The 23,342-nt window shown below is 38.3% G+C and overlaps 1 protein-coding gene and 1 long non-coding RNA gene across 8 annotated transcripts in view; one reads left to right on the plus strand and one right to left on the minus strand.

Moving 5' to 3' along the window:
- tns2a (tensin 2a) overlaps positions 1-17,875 on the minus strand; it is a 44,982-nt gene extending 27,107 nt beyond the window's left edge. For 3 of the 7 annotated variants that reach the window (XM_026199434.1, XM_026199435.1, XM_026199432.1), the window contains exons 1-3: positions 17,494-17,875; positions 2,824-2,929; positions 1,926-1,963 (exon numbers count right to left, since the gene is read on the minus strand). In XM_026199434.1, coding sequence (XP_026055219.1) covers positions 1,926-1,963; positions 2,824-2,929; positions 17,494-17,607 — 258 coding nt within the window. In that variant the 5' untranslated portion in view covers positions 17,608-17,875. Of the gene's footprint in view, positions 1-1,925; positions 1,964-2,823; positions 2,930-3,095; positions 3,162-5,899; positions 6,066-10,134; positions 10,281-17,493 lie in introns of those variants that run through there. The other 4 variants (XM_026199438.1, XM_026199437.1, XM_026199436.1 and 1 more) reach the window with 4 other exon arrangements.
- Positions 13,029-23,060, plus strand: LOC113041107 (uncharacterized). Its single transcript, XR_003275342.1, has 3 exons — positions 13,029-13,618; positions 21,327-21,454; positions 22,405-23,060. It is a non-coding gene; the product is annotated as an uncharacterized LOC113041107 (long non-coding RNA).
- The last annotated feature ends 282 nt before the right edge of the window (positions 23,061-23,342 follow it).

Raw genomic sequence — 23,342 nt, forward strand, 5'->3', positions numbered from 1 at the left:
ACATATGGACATACCCATTCAATTCACAGATGAAGCTATCTAAGTGTGCAACTCTTAATTGGTGTAAAATACAATAAGGCCAGTGCTATGAGGAGGTGAATAAAAAAACATTCACATCTAATAATGCAACAGAGCCCAGGAAGGGAACGAAAGCTTAAGAGAGCAACATGAAACAGCTGAATGGTGTTTGAGTGGATTTTCTATATTAAAGAGCAGCAGAGAAGGGCTTTATACTGATTTCTGCCGCGCTAAATAAAATAACTGCAGGTTATACTCTGAAATGAAGCACTGTTTAGGGTCAAACACAGTGTGTAATCATGTAAAATGTGAGATTTGTGTTGCAGGAGTGCTCAGGGTTTTGTTTGTTTTTTACTCAAAGCTGTCTAACATTTTTGTAATAGCACTTTAATATGAAGCAAGTCGTGGCACTGTGACCAAAGAGGGCTTAAGTGTTCTTGAATTTTGTGTGTGTGTATGTGTGTGTGTGTCTTGTGAGGTGCTAAGAGCTGGTCAAATGTATTTATTTTTTTAAAGGTCATGTTCTCTACAGAGGGTGGCCACTTCCGCACTATGACAAAGCTGATGACTATCACAGCCAACATTAAGGGTTATGAATGGTCATGCCTGGTTCACTGAACATATAAAACTAGACTAATCAAAAGATAATTTAAACATGCTTTAGATGGGTAACAAAACGTGTAGTACCCTGGAAAATTAGAAAGCAGGAGTCTGGGAAAAGAGGTTGCCAGTGTATATCCAATCTGTCCCCATACTGCTCTTGGGTTCTTGCACTAAACATTTAATCTACCAGATATCTGAAGAAAAGTCTGTTTATGCATGAATCATGACAAATTATCAGTTGATCTAACCCTGAACTGTTATAGCCTGCTGTGGGATTCAAACCTACAACCTTTGGTTATACACTGAAAACTATAACCATTGTACTGCACCATTTACACTTAGATCATGCTTCTGCCTTGATTCTTAAAATTCAATAATTCATGAAAATAATTTTATGACTTTTTATGAAAAACAAAAGAAATCATCAAACTGATTACCGGTTTGGGATTCAAAATTACAACCTTTCAGTTACCAGCCCAGAATTGCAGTTGTACCACACTATTAAAATTAACTGCATTGATTTTTGCAATCTGCGATGAAAATCAACTAATCAACTTTTAAAGCTACAAAAAAAACATATACTTAGATTTTTATTTTATTATTATTAAAAATACATATGTATGGCAAACTAGATTTTTAAGTGAATTCTGTCTGGTAAAATGTAGATTCTGACCCCTGATTCATGAAATGCACATAATCATTTAACCTAGTCATTAAAGGAACTCATGCCTGAAAATGAAGCTATTCAGCCAGTGAGCTCAACTCCAAGCATGATACAGCTCTAGACAAACTGCATGCTCTCTGTGTCGTAAAGAGTTTCAGTGGGTTGCGATTTCGCTGATTGAATAACCATGTGGCATGTTAAAACACTCACTGTTTCTTTGCACATTGACCAAACTTTTGCCAGTGCCAAGTAGTGACGAATAAGGTTATATAACACTGGGCATCACAGTAGTTCCTCTATACAAGGTCAGCAACTATGAATAAAGCTTTACAGCGTTGCTTGGGACTCTAGATCCCAGGGTGCTCCCCTGGAGCCGTGCCTGATATGGGTGTGCCAGCGCTGGCACCCATTGGTCTTATCAATGAGTCTTTCACTACAGTTTAGTGGTGCAGGGGTGCGGCTGCCAGCACTGCCACCCCAACACAGGGAGGTCTTCAGTGCAGGAAACACAGAGAGAGAGCTTGCCTTTAAATACATAAACTACCATTGTATACGCCTATGTTAATCTGAAGAGGGAGTGAAAGAGGCATTGATAAATTCATTATGATGACCTGATGAGAAATGGGAAAAATGTTCTTACCTTGGCTTCGCATTTCTTATGAGTGGCTGTTTTGCAGACTGTGGGCGGTAAAGAGAGGGAAATGTGTTGGTCAGGGAGGAATACAGGGAATACTAGGGAACCCCCTAGTGAACTATAAGATGCAACATAATTTAATAATTTTGGGAGTTTGCATCAGGGATGAATAGTATTAAAATAGCATCTAAAATCTTTCTTATAAATCTTTTTTTCTTATGATTATAACAAAAGTTTAGAAAACCATTTATTCATTAAAAAAATGTGTAAAAGTCTAGAAGTCCATGGAATAGTGTTATTTTAGAAGTATATAAATACAAATGTAGCATTTCCTAATATTTTGAATGTTTTATTTCTATATTTTACATTTTCATTTCATTTTTATTAATTATGTCATGTTTTAATATTTCACATTTTAATATTTCTATATATATGTTTTTTTAATTATTAATTCAGTTTTACCTTTGAGTTTAACAACATTTTTTACTTCAACATAAATTCATTACATTTTTATTAAAAGTTTTTCAGCTTTATTTCCATTACTGAAAACGATTACTAATAGTTTAATAGTTAGCAATAACATAATTGGCATGAAAAGATGTTTTAAGATATGTTTTTAGGGCTGTCAAAGTACACCGTAAAACTGGATTAGGATTTAGTGTGAAAAAATAGAAATACAAATAAATAGTACTTTTTTTTGTACAGTAAAATTATATTATTTAATTTCATAATTTACATGTTTTCCTTATAGTAGCATGCTTCTTTTCAGTATAAATTGTGAGAGATACATTTATTATAAATAAAAATGTCAAAAGGGGAACATCATATTTGTGGGTCCTTTGCATCAAAAAACAAACAAAAAAAGAACCTGAGATAAAGGCTGAAATGGTCAGATGTTACTCACCTCGACAAAAAGAGCCCAAATTCTCCACGTTCTGCCTGCACACCCCACACTGCCGCTTCTTTTTGAAGGTCTTTTCTTTAAAGACGTGGGGCTCGCCCTTCCCCGTCTGGAAAAGACAAACACAACATTTAAAAAAAAGGCTTTGTATTTGACGCTAAACTCATGCTTCTTTCTCTATCACCATCTGTAATCCTGTCATTCTGCCATTAGTTCACTGTTTCTCCAAATAAATCTCTTGCGTTCCGCTCTTCTGCCCGGTTCCCTTCACTGACCTGAATTCTCCTCTGGATGTCAGGCCTCTGTCTCTCTTTCCATGAACAGCAGCTCATTTTTCAATGCTGAGAACAAAAACAAAAACCCGACAAAACCTTTTATCTGAAAGTGCCACATCTTGCGGTTAGAAACTTGATGAAGACGCTTTGGTTCACACAAACAGCTCTACATAGCAAGCCCACTGTGTAGCGCTTGAGTACGAAATACCTGACAGCCACATATCGTCCTCAAATACAAATTTGTATGTTATCACTTCTGATGAGGCTCAAGACTAACAACAGACTGCACAAACTCATCATGCAGCATGTTTGTACACTGGGTTTGGTTTGGTTTTAACTCTGTATGACGTCCCACAGCAGAGCAGCATAATGCAGCTTTGTGTTTGGTTGTGCGTTTTTCCATTTGGCAGAGAGGTAGAGGGGTTTAGCACTCTTTTCCACTCTCTCTCTCTCTCTCTCTCTCTCGACCCTGTTTGGACAGCTGGCGAGAAATGCAGCATGTGCCCATTAGGTGCCATAACCACAGCTTCAACAAGCTAGCACCATCACATACAGCCATTCCTCACTCCACAACCATTGTCTTCAGGGACATTGGGAATCTCTAGTGAATATATTCCTACAGAACACAATACTTGTGAAGGCCAAGATAGAACACCACCTAGAACAGTGGTTCCCAACACTGGTTTTGGAACTACCCCAAAAATGGCACCAAAACTGCACCAAATGTGCATTTTGCATGTCTCCTTAATCAAACCCACCTGATTCAGGTCATCAGCTCATTAGTAGAGACTCCAAGACCTGAAATTGGTGTGTCAGAGAAAGGAGACATGCAAAATGTGCAGTGTGCAGCAACCACCCAAAACATCATAACACACAGCAACACCCTAGCAACCACCCAAAACATCATAACACACAGCAACACCATAGCAACCACCCAAAACATCATAACACACAGCAACACCCTAGCAACCACCCAAAACATCATAACACACAGCAACACCCTAGCAACCACCCAAAACATCATAACACACAGCAACACCCTAGCAACCACCCAAAACATCATAACACACAGCAACACCCTAGCAACCACCCAAAACATCGTAACACACTGCAACACCCTAGCAACCACCCAAAACATCATAACACACAGCAACACCATAGCAACCACCCAAAACATCGTAACACACAGCAACACCATAGCAACCCCCAAAACATCATAACACACAGCAACACCCTAGCAACCACCCAAAACATCATAACACACAGCAACACCCTAGCAACCACCCAAAACATCATAACACACAGCAACACCCTAGCAACCACCCAAAACATCATAACACACAGCAACACCCTAGCAACCACCCAAAACATCATAACACACAGCAACACCCTAGCAACCACCCAAAACATCATAACACACAGCAACACCCTAGCAACCACCCAAAACATCATAAAACATAGCGACACCCTAGCAACCACCCAAAACATCATAACCACATAGCAACACCCTAACAGCATCATCATATATCTACACTTTCAGAACCACATAGAAATGCACTAAAACCTTGTATATACGCTTTATTTCATAAGCATTCTGCATCTATATAGTTCATAATAGTGATCATGTTTGATGTTAAATACTTTATTTAAATGTTATAATAAATAATTGTTTAAATGGTATCAGCTTTGGAACATCACTTGATGTCCAATGTAAAACCTGGAATAAAAGTAAGTGAGAAGCAGAGGAACATTTGTTAATGGTGTCACTGTAGACTGTCCTCTCCTCATTCATAACTGCTTGTTCTTTGACTGTACTTTGACACAAAACTTCTTCAGTGTGAAGAAGGAGGTTGAGAAATCTTAATAGCAGACTATAATCGTTTAATCAGAGAAAGTCTTTCATTCACTATAAACAAACATCAGGATCAGCTGCTTCAGACGTTAGCAAATGCCCTGTAAAAGTGACCCATGACAAACGTTATGCGTTATGCATTAAAGCATCCCATTTAAACATCCACGGTTACTAAGAAAGCCCTCTATCACCAGATCATCTCGTGTTATCCCTCTCTCAGAGATCTCAGCCAGATCAAGCTGATTTGTTTGGCCGCTCCAGGAGTTCAGTTTGCCCACCCAAATGGAAATCATCAGCTGCTTTTCTCTTTCTCTTTTACAGCTCCTTAATGCTTGGATTTCCTTTCTTTCTTCTAATTTCAGCTTCTAGTTTTTCCCATGTTCACTCTATTCATTTTCCTTAACTTTAGCCAAGGGTTCAATGACGTATAAAAGTGTCCACGATAAAGAAAATAAAAACACGTGTGACAAGCTCCCAGATGTACTCTGTATTCATGCTGGTTTCAACTGTTTTTGCATTTAATACATTTAATGGCAGATATTTTTCAAATGTAAAACAATTAAATTATATATGTAAAAAATGTTTGTTACATATTCTGGTAAATAATCAAAAGGGAAAAAAAGCAATTAATCAAATATTGTGATATTTTCTAAAAAAGAAAAAGAAAAAAATTAAAAATCCCCAAATTCAGATAATACAAATACAATACATTACTCTGGCAAAAGTTGCTTTAAAAGTCCCATTTGTTTGATTTATGCATACCATTGAACATATTCACTGCTCTACAGCACTCTGTCTAATTAATTGTACTACAGTTATATTCAACTAAAAGTTGGAGGTCCTTCAACTAACATGAATGCACTTAAAAAGTAGTTTAGCTATATTAAGCATAAAAGTGACCTTTCTGTGCACCCCAATTAGGTGAACATAGAACGTACATTATAAAGCTTACCTTTCCACTGCTAAAGTCCACAAGGGTCAAGGGCCCAAATGAAGAAATAATCAACTCTCCATTACCTGCACAAAGTAATCACACCGTCTTTAACGGAGTGTGCAAGACCACGTCTCACAGGTCCAGTGCTCTCTGAGGTGTGACTGCAACACCCGTCAACAAACTAACTCACTGCCCGGCCAACAGTGTGCCAAGAGAGGCTAGTGGGTAGGGGTGGCCCCCAGGGCACGGAGCAGAGACAAGGAGGGACTGTTCACTTAATTTTAGCCATCCAGAAGAGCATGCCAAGACTCTCCAGCAAAAAGGAGAGCCTTTCAGAAACAGAAAACCCTTCCCTTCAAACTCAAAAGAAAGAACAGAAGGGGAATTGAACAGACAATCTGGATATAAACAGACATAGAAATGAGAGAAAGCGAGAGGCAAGTCCGTATTTTGGGAGAAACGCACACCCATGTACCAATTTTCCCATGATTCTTAACCTCTGCACTCTCTTCTCTTCCATGAATAGCTCCAGCTTTAACAGATCCTCACATTGTGTGCAATATCCTGCAAAGAACCGAACTTTGTGTTCCAACTCAACTCAGTAAATGCAAACTATGAATGGAAGCCCGAGAAGAACATAAACACCGACTGACATTCAGGAGTCAATGACATATAAGAGTGTCCAGGAAAATGATAAATGAAAATCTTTTAAATCTAGCTTAAAATGTGCCAAGTTGACAGAAAAGTACTCTTTGTATTCATGTTTGTTTCATATGGTATTGAAAAACATTTATAACATTTTCAAGAAAAAGGTTTAAATAAAAAGATAAAGTAAAAATAATAAATGTCATGTAATGTAATTTTAGCTGGAATTTTATATTTTTTAATTTTGGTTAATGTTTTATTAATTTTGTTTAGTGAATTTTTATTTTTAGTAGTTTTTTTAATGTCTACATAATTTTTTATGAATTTTTATTTAAGTTATTTTAGTACACCAAATTAAACTAACTTAACATCTGAAATGTTGCCTTGATGATTTGATAAAATAACATGGGGTTTTATATATTTTATTTTAATTTAATGTTTATTTTTACTTCTTCTCACATTTTAAATGTTCAAAATATTTTCTAAACATATTTTTAAGTAAAAAGTTTTGTACCAGACTGCTGGATTACTGGACAGCTATATTTAACATTTTGTCTGAGGCATATGTGAAGGATATCAGGCCTAGTTTTGAGATGGCTGTCTTTGGAGTACCTGTACAAGGTGTGGTTATGTCCAAAAATTGTCAAGATGCATGTTTTTTTGCATGTCTTTTGGCTCGGAGAAGAATATTACTTGATTGGAAATCAAATAAACACATGTAATGAGATGCCGAAAACATTTTTCTCCATACATGTTCCAATTTTTTTTACTGTAGCATTAGTACAGTACTGTAAAAACATTGCAGATGTTTGTAAAGTAATAGCTTTCCATCTAAAGTCAAAAAATAATTGTCCTTAGTCAAGTCATACTCCTTTTTCGATGGGTCCCATGCATGTTTTAATACCTGACTGCTTTGAAAAGTAAAAGCACATCTCTTTCCATCACAGTTTGTAGGCCTCATTCACATCTGCAGCTCAGCATCCTGCTGAATGCACCAAACATTTAGGGTTAATAAAGAATGAGTATCTCAGCTGGGGAGAATAAAAAAGTGTTACAGGCCTTTCCCCTCACTGAGGGGTGGTAAAGGGAAAGCAAAGGAGCCATGTGTGTGAATACGAGTGTGTGTTTATAAGTGTGTGTGTGTGTGTGTAGGGTGGGACAGGCAGTGGAAGAACAGAGGCGGCCTGTTCCAGTGATGAAGTCAGCATACTTCCTGCACTAATCAAATACGTCTCCATGACAAACAAACAGATGCACAATGACCAAAACACAACACACGCAGCATTCACATCAAACTATCAAGCGAAAAACCAATCAACTACTAGAACTGGTCGTCAAAAATCAAATGCATTGAATACGGGATGCATCCCGTTGCATGATGGTCACAGCCCTGCTCCATCCTCAGGAAATTACGAGCTAATCTGCACATCCTATTGTGTGAGTTATTATTCGCACTTCCTCCTGTAAGCCCGTCACACACTAAATCACACAGCAGTCCATTAGTGTCAGACTGTTATCGCTGTTGTTGTTACTATATATAACCCAAGAGAAAGCCAAGGGACAGTCAGAGGCTTTAAGGCAGTCCGATACAAAATATAAAGATAAAATACAATAACGCCGACGTATGTCCGATTACTCATCAGGAATTCCTGCGGTGTGACCTTTACGTGAACCTTCATGTCAGTAAACGTCCGCACACTATAATCTAACCATGGCGGTCGGTTACAGACGGTTTTGATTGAGCTTTTCAATATGACGTGAAACTTGAAACTTCAGAAAGAACCAAGTAAAACACACTAATCAGTGACCACACTCATTTTATGACTATACATAAATGGCTCAATATGCTTGTAAAGAAATCCCCCTGATTATAGCTTATATCACATAGTAATTACTTGCAACTTTTTTACTGCGCTAAAATCAACAGCAAGAATTATTACAGTGTGTTGCTAGGTAGCACTTCTATTGTACGGCTCTCTTACTCATCTATAACTCGTTCCCTGGGCTTTGCTATAAGTTAAACAGCATGATTCTCTTCAGGCAGACCAGTTTATAGACGAGTGTGGTATAATAAGGTTTGCATTACATCCGTTTTGTGTATTCAGGTGGATACACTAAGCTGAAATAATCCATGCGAGGTCCGATATGAAGTGACAGCTCATAGAACGTGCACGAGAGAGAAAAAGAGAGAGAAGTTATTATAATGTAGGTGACAATTCATAATCATATCAAATATTTACTAAGCTATAACAAGCAACCAGCCCACTGAAAAAGAAAGCCTCTCTTACATTCTCCAAATTGTGGTCATATTTAATGGCTGTTTAGCTGTATTCAGAGCTGTACAGCAGAAAAACATCCTTTAAATGATGATTATATTATATCCTCTGATTAGAGTCTTCTTTTGCATTGCATATTGACTTATCTTTAGTCTCACAGTAATAACAGCACACTGATATTTTTGTACATACTTCAAAACATACAATAATGCTGAAGTACCTGTAGTGCATATACAAAATGCATGATATTACCTTGGCAATAAACCATTGTAATATGTATTCAACAGCAATAACACTTGCTTGGTGTTTGCTACACATTTTTTATTTTTATTTGACACATTCAGTTAAAAATGTGTTTAAATAACAAATTAATACGACATATTATTATCATTATTATTTTGGCCACTACCGTGTTGAAAGAATTGTGAGAGCATTCCTTTACATTACTGAAGTTTGTTAGAAATAATACAATTGAAATTAATAGTACAGGTTTAATAGATTGTCTTAATCGATCCACCCCAAACTGCTGTCTGGGTAGTAAGCTCACTGTGTTTTGAGACACAGCCGTAGTCTCTAGTGAGGCGTTTAATGCGTGATGACGCAGTAACTATTAGTTACCAGCTCGTGAAGTCATATGATGACTCTTTCTTTCTGCTCCAGTTTTCAGCGCAGTTTCACCCCCGGCAGAGATTGGGGAAAACCAAGGGACGCATTTCCTTTCATCGACGACATAACGCAATAAACATACAAACTCAAACGCTGGTTTTGAATTAGTTCTTGCCAGACTTAATTAGCAGAGTGATAAAACTTTTAAGACTTTATGAGGTTTTCATTAGTGGTTCTGTAGGGCAGAGAGAGAACGAGACTTCGCTCATGCTGCAGTTATCCATCTGACATGTTTCATGCCATGATAGTGAACATGGAAAGCGTGGGCACTGACACAGCAGCACCAATGCCAGCTTTTTCCATTTAAAAGCACACTATATATCTTATACAAGAGTTTTTATTTACCATATGGGACAACAGTGTGTTGTTATGCTCAGATAAAAACTACTGCATCATATTTACTGTTAAAAACAGAAACAAAAGTCACTTTTTTCTCAAGCACTCACCTCCAGGATGCTCTGACACATAAAAGAGGAAAACTACATATCAGATTAATGTTACTCCTAACATATTACTTGCGTGACATGCATACAAAAGCATTTAATATAAAGTATTTTAATACATTAAAGAGATCTAGTCACATCTAATTTCAACCATTTTATGCACATTTGTTTTACATTCAGGACGTCTCTAGACATGTATCCATACTTAATGAAAATACTTTACCTTGCTCATGTTTTTGGAGAATATTCCAGCTAAAAAATGTTTCCTTAAAGATTTCATGGGCTACATTCCCATTGAGTCAAAAGAGTGTCACTCGACTACTGAAACTGATGGAGTTCCTTTCTTTGCTCTCACTAGACTCAGAGTCTGGCAGTGGGAGGAGCTACAGCGGGAAAAGAACACTGTGGAATGTTGTTTCTGGAAGCAAACTTTTCTGATTGGCTGCATCCTGACGAATCGATAGCTGATTGGATGGAATGCAAATGAGAAGCGCCTGCCTTTATGAATGCAGCGCTGTTCTACAACATATCTTTCTCTCTCAAAACCATATGCGTTTAAATATTTATCTCAGTTTGCTTTGAATATTTAAACTTAAATTTATTTATTTTAATTAAGAATTAATTCTATAATCTACATGCCATTTTATATAATGTTATATTTTATTATGTTTTCTTTTATTCAACAGGAAACTGTGGCATTAACATAGGTAGCAATTATGCAAAACAAGTTTAGTTAATTATGGAATTAAGTTGTAGCCTACATTACCTTGTTTCTGATATGCATTAGACAGATTTTGTATAATAATTTTTTTATGTTCAATATATTATTACGGTCTCTACAATAATAAATAATTAGCCATAAGTTAGACTGACAATCACTGTAATGCATATTTGTCCGCCAAAAAAAAAAAAACTTTGAAAGTACTATTGAAAGCACAATAGCGACATCAACTGGTCATTTGTGGAGTTACATCTGCAGACGAGATCACAAGAGTTTATAAACGTCCTAAATGTCGATTTTGATACATTTTTTGAAAAGATGCCAGTTACAACGATAAAAAAAAAAAAAAAAAAAAAAAAAAAAAAAAAAAAAACGATAAAGCACCTTCAGCTAGGCCTCGTATCAAACATCCCAGACTTAATTTTGAAGCAGACAAATTTGTTCCTCATTGGGTTTTGTTTTCGCCAATTAAGAAACATTTTCAAACACTACATGATTATAACAAATGGCCACAAATCTAAGTGATGAATGCAGTCCATCTGTCCACGAGCAGAATAAACAGAAATGTGCTCTGTGGAATCGCACAGCCAACTAAATGTGGCTTCAAGCAATGAAGCCCCAGACAAACACCATGAGATGTGTGCCACTGATTAATGCATTCATGAAACAAGTTCAGTTAAAACACAGAAAACATTAAGACTAATATATTAAACATCCAGACGAATATAAATCAGCAAATAGAAATGTATTATTGAATGTTTTTTTGAACTACGTAATGAATGTTTGTGAAATGCCTGAATTGGAAACAGGAAATAAAATGCGGAATATATATATATATATATATATATATATATATATATATATATATATATATATATATATATATATATATATATATATATATATATATATATATATATATATATATAGACACACACACTTAATGCATGCAAATAAATGATTGCATTTATTTGCAATCTTAAATAAAAAATAAAAAAATTTAATTCAATATACAATTTATTTATTTTTTATTTTTTAACACCGACTGGATCATTTCTGACCATATAATGCACAGCCAAGCGAGAAGAAGAAAGAGAACAGGACAGAGAAAGCTTGAGTATCAGGGAGGGGAAATGATACAATCCAATTAAGGAGAGTGAGAGAGTGAGGCTTGTTGAGAAAGGGTAAAGAGAGACGTGTGTAGGACACACAGGCCATGTGTAGACAGGATGTGGAAGGCACATGGTTGGGGAGAGAGGGGCCCTCCAGCAGGCAGACTGTGAACATTAGAGAAACACGTCCCGTCCCACTCACCAAGCCATGTGCATACAAATTAATTCTGTTTACAGAACCAGAGGAGAGAGAGTTCTTTGTCTGGAACTCATGTTTGATCATTAAAAATAGAACTGCATTTTTTCTGCATTTCCCATGAACATGCGCTCTCTTTTCCATCTCTCCCTGTTTTCATATTTAAGGTTTGGGATTTAAACAAACCCACAGCACATTACATTTTGGCAAGTAACTCATCCCATATGTTGGTGCTATGAAAACGAGAGATGCCTCAAATCATGTGGCCTGTGGAGGAGAGTGTTATTACTTAAATCAGATGTATTTTCACATGGTTTGAATGATTTAACAATTTTAAACAAATATTTGAAAAAGTTTGTAACAAATGTAAAACATTAAAATCTATGCACATATAAGGCATTTGAAAAGTAGTAATAAATAAATTATATTATAAAAAAAAATATAAAAATCACAACTAAGTAAATTCAAGGCATTGTATCATTCGTTTCTTTACAAAAAGATGAAATCTTTAACTTAAAATCAACTGATTTTATAAAAATGCATGTAATAGAAGAAACGTCTTATATTTACTTTTATAGAGCTTAAGTGAAAATGACGCAGCCGGGGAAATTTAGTTTTTTTTAGGGCATATTTACCTTGATTTTTCTCTTATTTCTTCTCAAGCTCTTCACATTGGCAATTTTTTCTCCTTAGTTAAGAAGTAACTAACTTTACTGATATGGTGTTATAACAAAACTGTCAACTAGAGATTAATCAATTTTAAATATTTAAAACAAATTATACGACAATACAAATGATTTCTGAGGTAATTTCACTCTGCTTTAATAATCCGTTTTAATGCCAAAAGTAAAGCCATTTTATATGATTAGATTTTAAAATGTGTTCCAATAGAAAATATTTATTTTTAAATTGCAATATTATTTCAATTACGTACTGTATTTTTTAAATCAAATAAATGAAGCCTTAGTATTAATAAAATACTAATAAATAAATAAATAAAATATTAATAAAATTAAACACAAATCCTAGACTCCCCAAACTTTTGTGGACAAAAAGTGAGAATGGAGTGGAAAAAGGTGGTTCTGGAAGAGAGCTGGCCTTGGGGAAACGATCACAGCAGTGTGTGGTGAAACGGAGCAGGATCATTACTCACACACAGCACCCCCAGCTGTGGAGGAGGAACTGTGTGTCAGTGGAGCCATGTTTCTGCCGTATAGCCGCAGCACCTAAATCACTCAGAATAACAAAACAGGAAGTCCCCGATATTTACAAACACCTGTGGCCAAGTCAGCACACACACTTTTACATCTTAGGCCCTTTTCAAATGAATGTGCTTTGGAAACACATATTTGTTGTGCGCTGATGTAATGTTGACCAACAGTTTTGGATGAAAGTTTGAGGGACAACACAAACATTTGAAAAAGAGGAGGATGCTGAGAGAGGGAGAGAGAGAGAGAGAGAGAAATGAGAACATGCAGAAAGAGGAAATGGAGGGAGGGGTGAGCGCAGGAATGATTGGGTACAAAAGAGCCAAGTGTTGATTAAATACAGCTGTGGAGGGAGCAAGGGAGAGAAGTAGATGACAGAGATAGAGAAAGAGAGAGAGACTGAGGCAGGATGGTGAGGAGGGGTAGAGGGATTCAAAGAAAGGTGTGTGCTAGAGACCAGAAAAAGAGAGGTAGGTCCTAATTGTCAAAATTGTTATGATGGAAATAGAACAGAGGAAGTAAATAAAATAAAATAAAATAAAATCAGCATATACATTTTAGATAAGTATCAGTTCACTCTGTTTTCATTATTTAAAATGTAATATTTTAGAATGGATTTTAATATTTCATATTACCATTTTTATAGTATTAATATTTAAATATATAAATGTTAAGAAGTCTGTGTTTGAGACATATAAAACAACATGTATGCATAAAAGCATTTTAAAACAATTAAACATTTAATCATTAAATTATTTAGCATGAAAAAAGCTGAAATCTTCATGCAAAAATGACTCTTAGGCAGAAGAAACACACAATATTTAAACATATTTTTATGTGTTTTATGAAACGCTGAATCATGTCCCTCTTCTCATTCTCTGCCCATTTCCCAACTCACTCCCAAAATATTTTCAGTGCTGCACAAACTCTGCAGCGGGCAGACGTCAGGGCGGTGAGGAAAGGAAATAGAGCGCAAAGAGAATTCAGAGAAAAATTTGTTTTTATGACCCCAGCAAAATGGGGCTTTGATAAAGTGGCACGAAAAGGACAGGGATGGCTTTCTTTTTCCTTTCAAGTGTTTCCAGTTCACATTCCTGATTGCACACTCGATTTTTCTCATGTTCCCTCACTACACACACATCCTCATGCTGTCAGAGTAACACCCTGATGTTTGACCATGTCCTCTTGAGAATATGCAGATAGTTACACCACGCTGTAGATATGTGAAAGCATCCAAGCTTTACAAAGCTTGATTTCATATGAGAATGAGGGAATGTGATCAGTGCTTCCAGAATTCCAATGTATCCAATGTGAGAAAAATTTGTTATGCAGTTACTAGGGTGTTCTGGGGGGTTTAATTGCCTGAATTGTAATTCAGATTGCTCAGAAATGTAAAGGTTTTGGTATATATTTGTTGATGTTTTAATATTTATGTGCATGTTGGGATCGGTGGAAAAAATAAAAACATGTTTATGCCCCTGTATGTGCTTTAGCAGCATGCATGAGTGTGTGTTACTCAGAAAAAACAGCCTATTTATACACTGACCAGGCGTTTTCCTGTGTGGTGTTTATAGTGGATGCCTGTGGATTATGGCTGCAATAAACTAGCACTTGTTAAAGTTTCTGCCATTCCATGGATATTCTAGGAATATACCATAAGTCCCAAAGAGCAAAGATAAACAAAGAGCATAGTTTCTGAACAGATGTGTTTTTAGACTGCATAGAAGAATGGAAATTCAGATGCATCATAATGCACAGCAGTTTGCTGAATATTGATTAGAACTAGAGATGGACTAAAAATAAATCTCTTAATAGAAATTATATCATCACTAAAAAATTAATAAATAAATTGAAAATTTGGAAAGAATTGCTGAAAGGAGCTTGTCACAACTTTTGAAAAACAAACAAAAAGACAAAACAACTCAAATGAAACAAAACAAAATAGGATAAAATGAAATTAAACAAAAACAAAATGAAAATGAAAATAACAATAAATAAAACAACAATAAATAAAACAGGACAATAAATAAAACAAACAAGAAGAAAACAATAGACAAAATAAAAAACAAAGAAACTAAATTAATTACAACAAAATTAAGGACAAAAAACAAACTAAGCAACACGAAAAACAAACAAACTAAAATAAAATAAAATAAAATAAAATAAAATAAAATAAAATAAAATAAAATAATCACTGGAACAGATTTAGGGCCAAATCCTAGATATACCAAAGTTCATATTCACCAAACCCGAGTTCTGTTCCGGGTCAAAGTGACCATCCAGAAGTATAGCTCTTCCTCAGAGACAAAGAAGAATGACACAGAATGTAAAAGAGCCTGCAGACCTCACAGATTCTTTTAAGACTGGAATGAAGCCTAGGTATTCGTCACACTAAGACAATAGCAGCTCAGTGAGGACAAGATTCTGAGAGGCTAAAGCCTCTCTTTGTTAAATTACAAAAAAACAAACAAACAAAAAAATAGCCAAGAGCAACTAATAATGCAATATGTAATGAAAGAACACGATGAATGATTTGGTGTGACGAGTAAGTAATGCATCGGTGCAGCTTAGTGTTTAAGGATGAGAAGGGTCGTAGGTTCAGATCCTGCGAGGGGTTGATCTAAGCCCTTGACTAAGACAACAAAACTTTGGTTGCTCCACTGGGGCTTAGAAAACATCAAGCTAAATGTCAGATTGCTTAGTTAGATAGCATCATAAAAGAGTTATATGCTTGAATAACACAGTGTTTCATTAAAGTCTCATCAGCAGACCAAGATCCTCCTCGACGTGACATGATCATATACTGATTTAGGAGTATTACCATTAAACTCTGCAACCACAGCAAAAGAAAAGAAACTAGCTTGGTATTAAAATGAAAAATGTCTGTAAAAACAAACATTATGGTTACAATAGTAGGAGGAAGCATTTAAAATAAACCACAGCCTTATGCAAGTTTGCTATTAAAATATCAACAGGACAGTGGATGGACTCTTTTACAGTCCAATACTGACAAGACTAAAATGCGTTTGAGTTTGGCCACAAATGACGGACCTGTGGCAAAATATTAAAGTGGCATGGCTGAATAACTGCTGTGAGAGACGTATAATGATTCCCAGGCCTGCTTCACAGGATCAGCTACAACTTTGTGACATCATACATAGGGCTCAAAGTTCCCACGCTGCACTACACGTGAACGAGCCTCGGGGACCAGACCATTACAGACTTTCACTCTCAAGCATGTAAACACACAATGAAGCCCTCCTCAAGTTTTCCAGGCCTTCTTTGTCAGTGTCAACAATCAGGGAGACTTTGTTACTCCAGAACACACATGCTCATCCTCACATAAAAATCTGAACAAACCCCTAATCCTCAGCATTCAACTTTAGCATGTAACTCATCCCACACACTGTTTGTGTTACAATACGAATAATACGTCAAATCAGGCTGCTTTTTGAGGAAAGGTATGATATTTATTGTGACCAGACTTTATTACAAGGTCTCGTTCTCACTAATAACAATGACTTTTGTCTCAATAAACTCCTTATTTGCTGCTTATTAAAAAGGTAGATGTTAAGCTTTAGGTATGGGGTAAGATAAAAAGGATGGTCATGCAGAATAAGTCATTAATATGTGCTTTGTAAATATTAATAAACAGCCAATATGCTAATATTACGTTATAATATGCATGCGAGTTAATAGTGAGAATTGGTTCTTAAAATAAAGTGTTATTCTTGATTTTCAAGATTAATAAAAACCTTCAGTCAGCTGAAGACTCACCAGTCTTTGGAGAACTGGCCAAACAGACATATCACAAAAATTGCTAAAAATATTTATCTAAAATTAGAAATAAATATTAGGGAACTATACACTGGCTTTCAAAGAGCAACGATACAAAATAGAATAGCAACTACACAGAATACATAAACGACCATCCAGAACACCTTATTACTCATTAAGAATACCTTAGCAACCATGAAAAATACCCTAGCGACACCCCAGAATACCTTAGCAAATTTCAAAATGTGCACAAATCTATTTTTAATAACATGATAAACATGAAAAGACAAACCAAGCATAAAACAGTTCTAGACCCTCCATATAACAAGCATGTAAATGCACAACATATATTGTACGTAGGCTAATTGCAAATGCATCCTATCTGATGCTGTCCTGCACTACAAGAGAGTAACTTCACTCATAACAACAACTTGCGTAACTTCTTACTGACCCCAGCTCCTCACGTGGGTTTCACCACAAACAGAGTCTTCATCTTACGACATTAAGGCACACACATAAACATGTTCTCTGAACTCTTCACCTGTAAGCGAATTTTGAAAGTACCCACCTTGGTCAGCCTCATGTTTTCCCTGGACTTTGCTCTCTCCCTCCTTAAAGACCCTCTCACGGGTACCGGATCTGGCTCGTCCCCACAGCTATCCGCACTCAGGGCACAACCCATATAGAGATCTGGACCCTGCTGGTCCGTCTCTCCACCGTCGCTCTCTCTGGATGAGGCTTCCCAAGCACACAAGAGCAGCTGTTTTTGTCCGCTCACTTGAGGCCCTTCCCCTTTTCCTGGCTCCCATTCAAACACACACACACATGTTCGCCAATTCACATCTCATCTCCCTCTTCTAAGCACACACAGGTGAGAATATTCCCATTAAATCAAAAGTCTAATAGTACTCTTAAAGCAGCGTACGGTCCGCCAAATGTACACAACTCACAAGCCAAAATCCAGAGGACATCAGCCCCCACCCCCTACTTTTCCCAGAAACACACACACCATTGTGCTCTAGTTTTCTGTCATTCAGATTGTAAACAGACATAAGCTGACTTTTCTTCTTTTCTTCTTGAGATCAAGCTATGCATTTTTTTCCCCTTAATTGCTTATTTTTAGTGTTAGGAGAACATTAAAAGATGCCTCGAATCATGCAGGCTGTGAAAAAAAAAGAACAAGATTTATTATTTTCATCAGACGATCACTTAGCAACACCCTATCATCCACACAGGACACCATGATCACTTAGCAACACCCTATCATCCACACATGACACCCAGGTGATCACTTAGCAACACCCTATCATCCACCCAGGTGATCACTTAGCAACAACCTATCATCCACACATGACACCCAGGTGATCACTTAGCAACACCCTATCATCCACACATGACACCCAGGCGATCACTTAGCAACACCCTATCATCCACCCGGGACACCCAGGCGATCACTTAGCAACACCCTATCATCCACACATGACACCCAGGTGATCACTTAGCAACACCCTATCATCCACACATGACACCCAGGCGATCACTTAGCAACACCCTATCATCCACCCGGGACACCCAGGCGATCACTTAGCAACACCCTATCATCCACCCGGGACACCCAGGCGATCACTTAGCAACACCCTATCATCCACCCGGGACACCCAGGCGATCACTTAGCAACACCCTATCATCCACACATCATCCACACATGACACCCAGGTGATCACTAAGCAACACCCTATCATCCACCCGGGACACCCAGGCGATCACTTAGCAACACCCTATCATCCACACATGACACCCAGGCGATCACTTAGCAACACCCTATCATCCACCCGGGACACCCAGGCGATCACTTAGCAACACCCTATCATCCACCCGGGACACCCAGGCGATCACTTAGAAACACCCTATCATCCACACATCATCCACGCATGGCACCCAGGTGATCACTTAGCAACACCCTATCATCCACCCGGGACACCCAGGCGATCACTTAGCAACACCCTATCATCCACACATGACACCCAGGCGATCACTTAGCAACACCCTATCATCCACCCGGGACACCCAGGCGATCACTTAGCAACACCCTATCATCCACCCGGGACACCCAGGCGATCACTTAGAAACACCCTATCATCCACACATCATCCACGCATGGCACCCAGGTGATCACTTAGCAACACCCTATCATCCACCCGGGACACCCAGGCGATCACTTAGAAACACCCTATGATCCACACATCATCCACACATGAAACCCAGGCGATCACTTAGAAACACCCTATCATCCACACATCATCCACGCATGGCACCCAGGTGATCACTTAGCAACACCCTATCATCCACCCGGGACACCCAGGCGATCACTTAGAAACACCCTATCATCCACATATCATCCACACATGAAACCCAGGTGATCACTTAGCAACACCCTATCATCCACCCGGGACACCCAGGCGATCACTTAGAAACACCCTATCATCCACATATCATCCACACATGAAACCCAGGTGATCACTTAGCAACACCCTATCATCCACCCGGGACACCCAGGCGATCACTTAGAAACACCCTATCATCCACATATCATCCGCACATGACACCCAGGCGATCACTTAGCAACACCCTATCATCCACCCGGGACACCCAGGCGATCACTTAGAAACACCCTATCATCCACACATCATCCACGCATGGCACCCAGGTGATCACTTAGCAACACCCTATCATCCACCCGGGACACCCAGGCGATCACTTAGAAACACCCTATCATCCACCCGGGACACCCAGGCGATCACTTAGAAACACCCTATCATCCACATATCATCCACACATGAAACCCAGGTGATCACTTAGCAACACCCTATCATCCACCCGGGACACCCAGGCGATCACTTAGAAACACCCTATCATCCACATATCATCCGCACATGACACCCAGGCGATCACTTAGCAACACCCTATCATCCACCCGGGACGCCCAGGTGATCACTTAGCAACACCCTATCATCCACCCGGGACACCCAGGCGATCACTTAGAAACACCCTATCATCCACCCGGGACACCCAGGCGATCACTTAGAAACACCCTATCATCCACACATCATCCACACATGACACCCAGGTGATCACTAAGCAACACCCTATCATCCACCCGGGACACCCAGGCGATCACTTAGAAACACCCTATCATCCACACATCATCCACACATGACACCCAGGTGATCACTTAGCAACACTATATCATCCGCACATTACACCCAGGCGATCACTTAGCAACACCCTATCATCCACCCGGGACACCCAGGTGAACACTTAGCAACACACTATCATCCACACATCATCCACGCATGGCACCCAGGTGATCACTTAGCAACACCCTATCATCCACCCGGGACACCCAGGCGATCACTTAGAAACACCCTATCATCCACCCAGGACACCCAGGCGATCACTTAGAAACACCCTATCATCCACACATCATCCACACATGACACCCAGGTGATCACTTAGCAACACTATATCATCCGCACATTACACCCAGGCGATCACTTAGCAACACCCTATCATCCACCCGGGACACCCAGGTGATCACTTAGCAACACACTATCATCCACACATCATCCACGCATGGCACCCAGGTGATCACTTAGCAACACCCTATCATCCACCCGGGACACCCAGGCGATCACTTAGAAACACCCTATCATCCACACATGACACCCAGGCGATCACTTAGCAACACCCTATCATCCACCCGGGACACCCAGGCGATCACTTAGAAACACCCTATCATCCACCCAGGACACCCAGGCGATCACTTAGCAACACCCTATCATCCACCCAGGACACCCAGGCGATCACTCAGCAACACCCTATCATCCACACATGACACCCAGGCGATCACTCAGCAACACCCTATCATCCACACAGTGTTAATTTTGTCAGCTATTTTAATTTTAGTCTTACTTTATGACCCATGCTAAAATGTCCTACTTAGGTTTATCATGTTTAGTCAACCTTATCTTATTTAGTTACCCAGAACAATGTATGGCTTTGAAATGAAGATAAATAAAAAAATAATGTACATTGGCCACAATGAGGAACATGCAAGTCTTACTGATCTTCCTATGGAAGCATATGGGTAGCAAAATTCATTTTGAAATGTAACATGCAAAACGACAATGCAATATGTAAAATGACTTTGTATTTCTGTATTTAAATTGACGTTGCCATATTTGCAACATTTAGTGCAAAATGTATATATGTATATAATGTATATTAAATTATATAATTTACATTTGCCATTTTCTAGACTAATTTTAATATGTAAGTTCATATAAACATCTCTAGATTCCACTCATCTATTTACTCATTTTTCCTTGCATATTTTCCCAGCATTCTCATGGACCAGGCCAGCTGAAACCACGACTATCCACCAGGAAATGAAATGGCGTATGAGACCACAACAACTATTGCTGGGAAGTGAGGGAAGCCGCAGCTCTGCAGGGCTTCAGGCTAAGCTGGTATGCGAGTTGGCAGCGTTGATGTGTAGCTGCCGGGCTTAGGCTGTGTAACTGAGAACCTGTGTGAACAGAATCAGCCCTTTGGTGCCGATTTACCCTGACAAGGCCTCCCAGAGTCAAACTCTATATCTTTGCCTTTCTAAGACTATTTTCAGCTGCGTGTTTTACGTTTTTCAGAGGACCTTTCTTTTTTTGAAGAACGATAAGAGATGTAGATGGAGAGGAAAGGAGGGGGTTGGGGTGACATGGTGGCCTGTGGGACTATTAAATCGTTCCCCTTTTAAGGCAAATTCCACTCGTGCCTCCTCGGCCCCTTCGTTTCCCTCCCTCCTCTTTTCCTGTTCTCTCTCTTTCTCTGAATGCACACATAAACCAACTCTCTGAACACCAATGTCCCTTTAACTACTTTATCAGGTACAACCATGTTGTTATGACTTTACAGGTATTCATGCGACATGCCTGGAAACATCATCTATTAAAAATTCTGGAAAATAACATTAACACGTCAGTCATGTAGCATGTTTACATGCAGCATAGAAATCTGTTAGGACTTGAGGCAAATGAAATTTTAACCTGACTGAAAGAGGTAATCCTACAGAATTATTATTATTTTTTAATTCTATGATTAATTGCCTCATTGTTCCAAACCTGTATGATTTTAATTGAAAATTTTTACCAATGTTGCTATATGTGCCTGCTCATTCAAACAATTGGAACAGACTAAAATTGCACATTTCACCTTTAAATTCACACAGTCTCTTTTTATAAGATAAGCTCAGACAATGGCTGCGCAAGCACTTTTTCCATAAAACTAAGTGCAATGAAAACTAACAGATATATTTAAAAAAGCAAAGCCAGGCATTTTTAAGAGTAATACGTCACATTGTGCAAATAGAGAACTGAATGATCTATGGACTGATCCTAATGAAATGTGTTTGTCTGATACACAGATTCTGCCACCTCATGAAGTCGATGAGCCTGGCATATAGCTCTCAGTAAGAAGCATTTTATAACACCTGAAGTGATCACAGTAGGAAAATGCTCCAGAATGCTATCATCTAAAAGACAGCCAGCTGCCAACATCTGCCAAGCGCTTTTTGGCAGGGACCTAGGCAGACATAATTCTCAATATCTGCTAATGGTAAATGGAGGCTTTCAAGAAGGGAAACAGAGGGGAGAGAGACAACACATCGACCAGATTAATTATGAACTGAGTGGAAAAGAAAGGATTTACATAGCATTTAACAGATGTTGTCTGGACTTTTGAACCTTTTTTTATTATTCGGATTGCTGCTGCAAAAAAATAAAAAATGGTAAGCAGGAAGAAGGAAAGAAGTCATATGAGAAAAGCTGAAGAGACTGCTTAAAATAGATAAAGAAAACAAAGACTGCATGGTCAAAAAAAGAGAGGAAAGATAAATAGACAGACGGGAAGATGAGAATCTTAAGTGCACACTTGGTCCTGCATTGGCTTAAGCAAAGCAGCTACAAGCAATTGCAGATGAAAACAAAATAAATTAAATGCTTCAACAAAACAACAAACAGCAAAGTCCACATTCCTGCGGTTAATACAACATGTGATTTATGTAATAAATATTGGTTCATATCCCAAGAAAGCACAACTGGTTCTTGTCTGTGCAAAACGATACCTGAAGTGCTGAAAATAGTTTGCAATACATTTCTATGTAGTTGCCAGGATGTTTTAGGCCACTCTAGGTGTTCCACGGCGGTGGGTTTCATCCACATTCCTGGAGCCCCACACAGCACATTTTGTCTCCTTTGCCTGACATACCAGGTCTTGGAGTTTCATGAGCTAAATCAACAGTGTTTGAATTGGGAGACATGCAACATTTGCAGTGCTTGGGGGCTCCAGGAACGTTGTTGAGAA

Source organism: Carassius auratus, chromosome 23 (genome assembly GCF_003368295.1).
Source record: "Carassius auratus strain Wakin chromosome 23, ASM336829v1, whole genome shotgun sequence".
In the NCBI taxonomy this organism is placed as follows: Eukaryota; Metazoa; Chordata; class Actinopteri; order Cypriniformes; family Cyprinidae; genus Carassius; species Carassius auratus.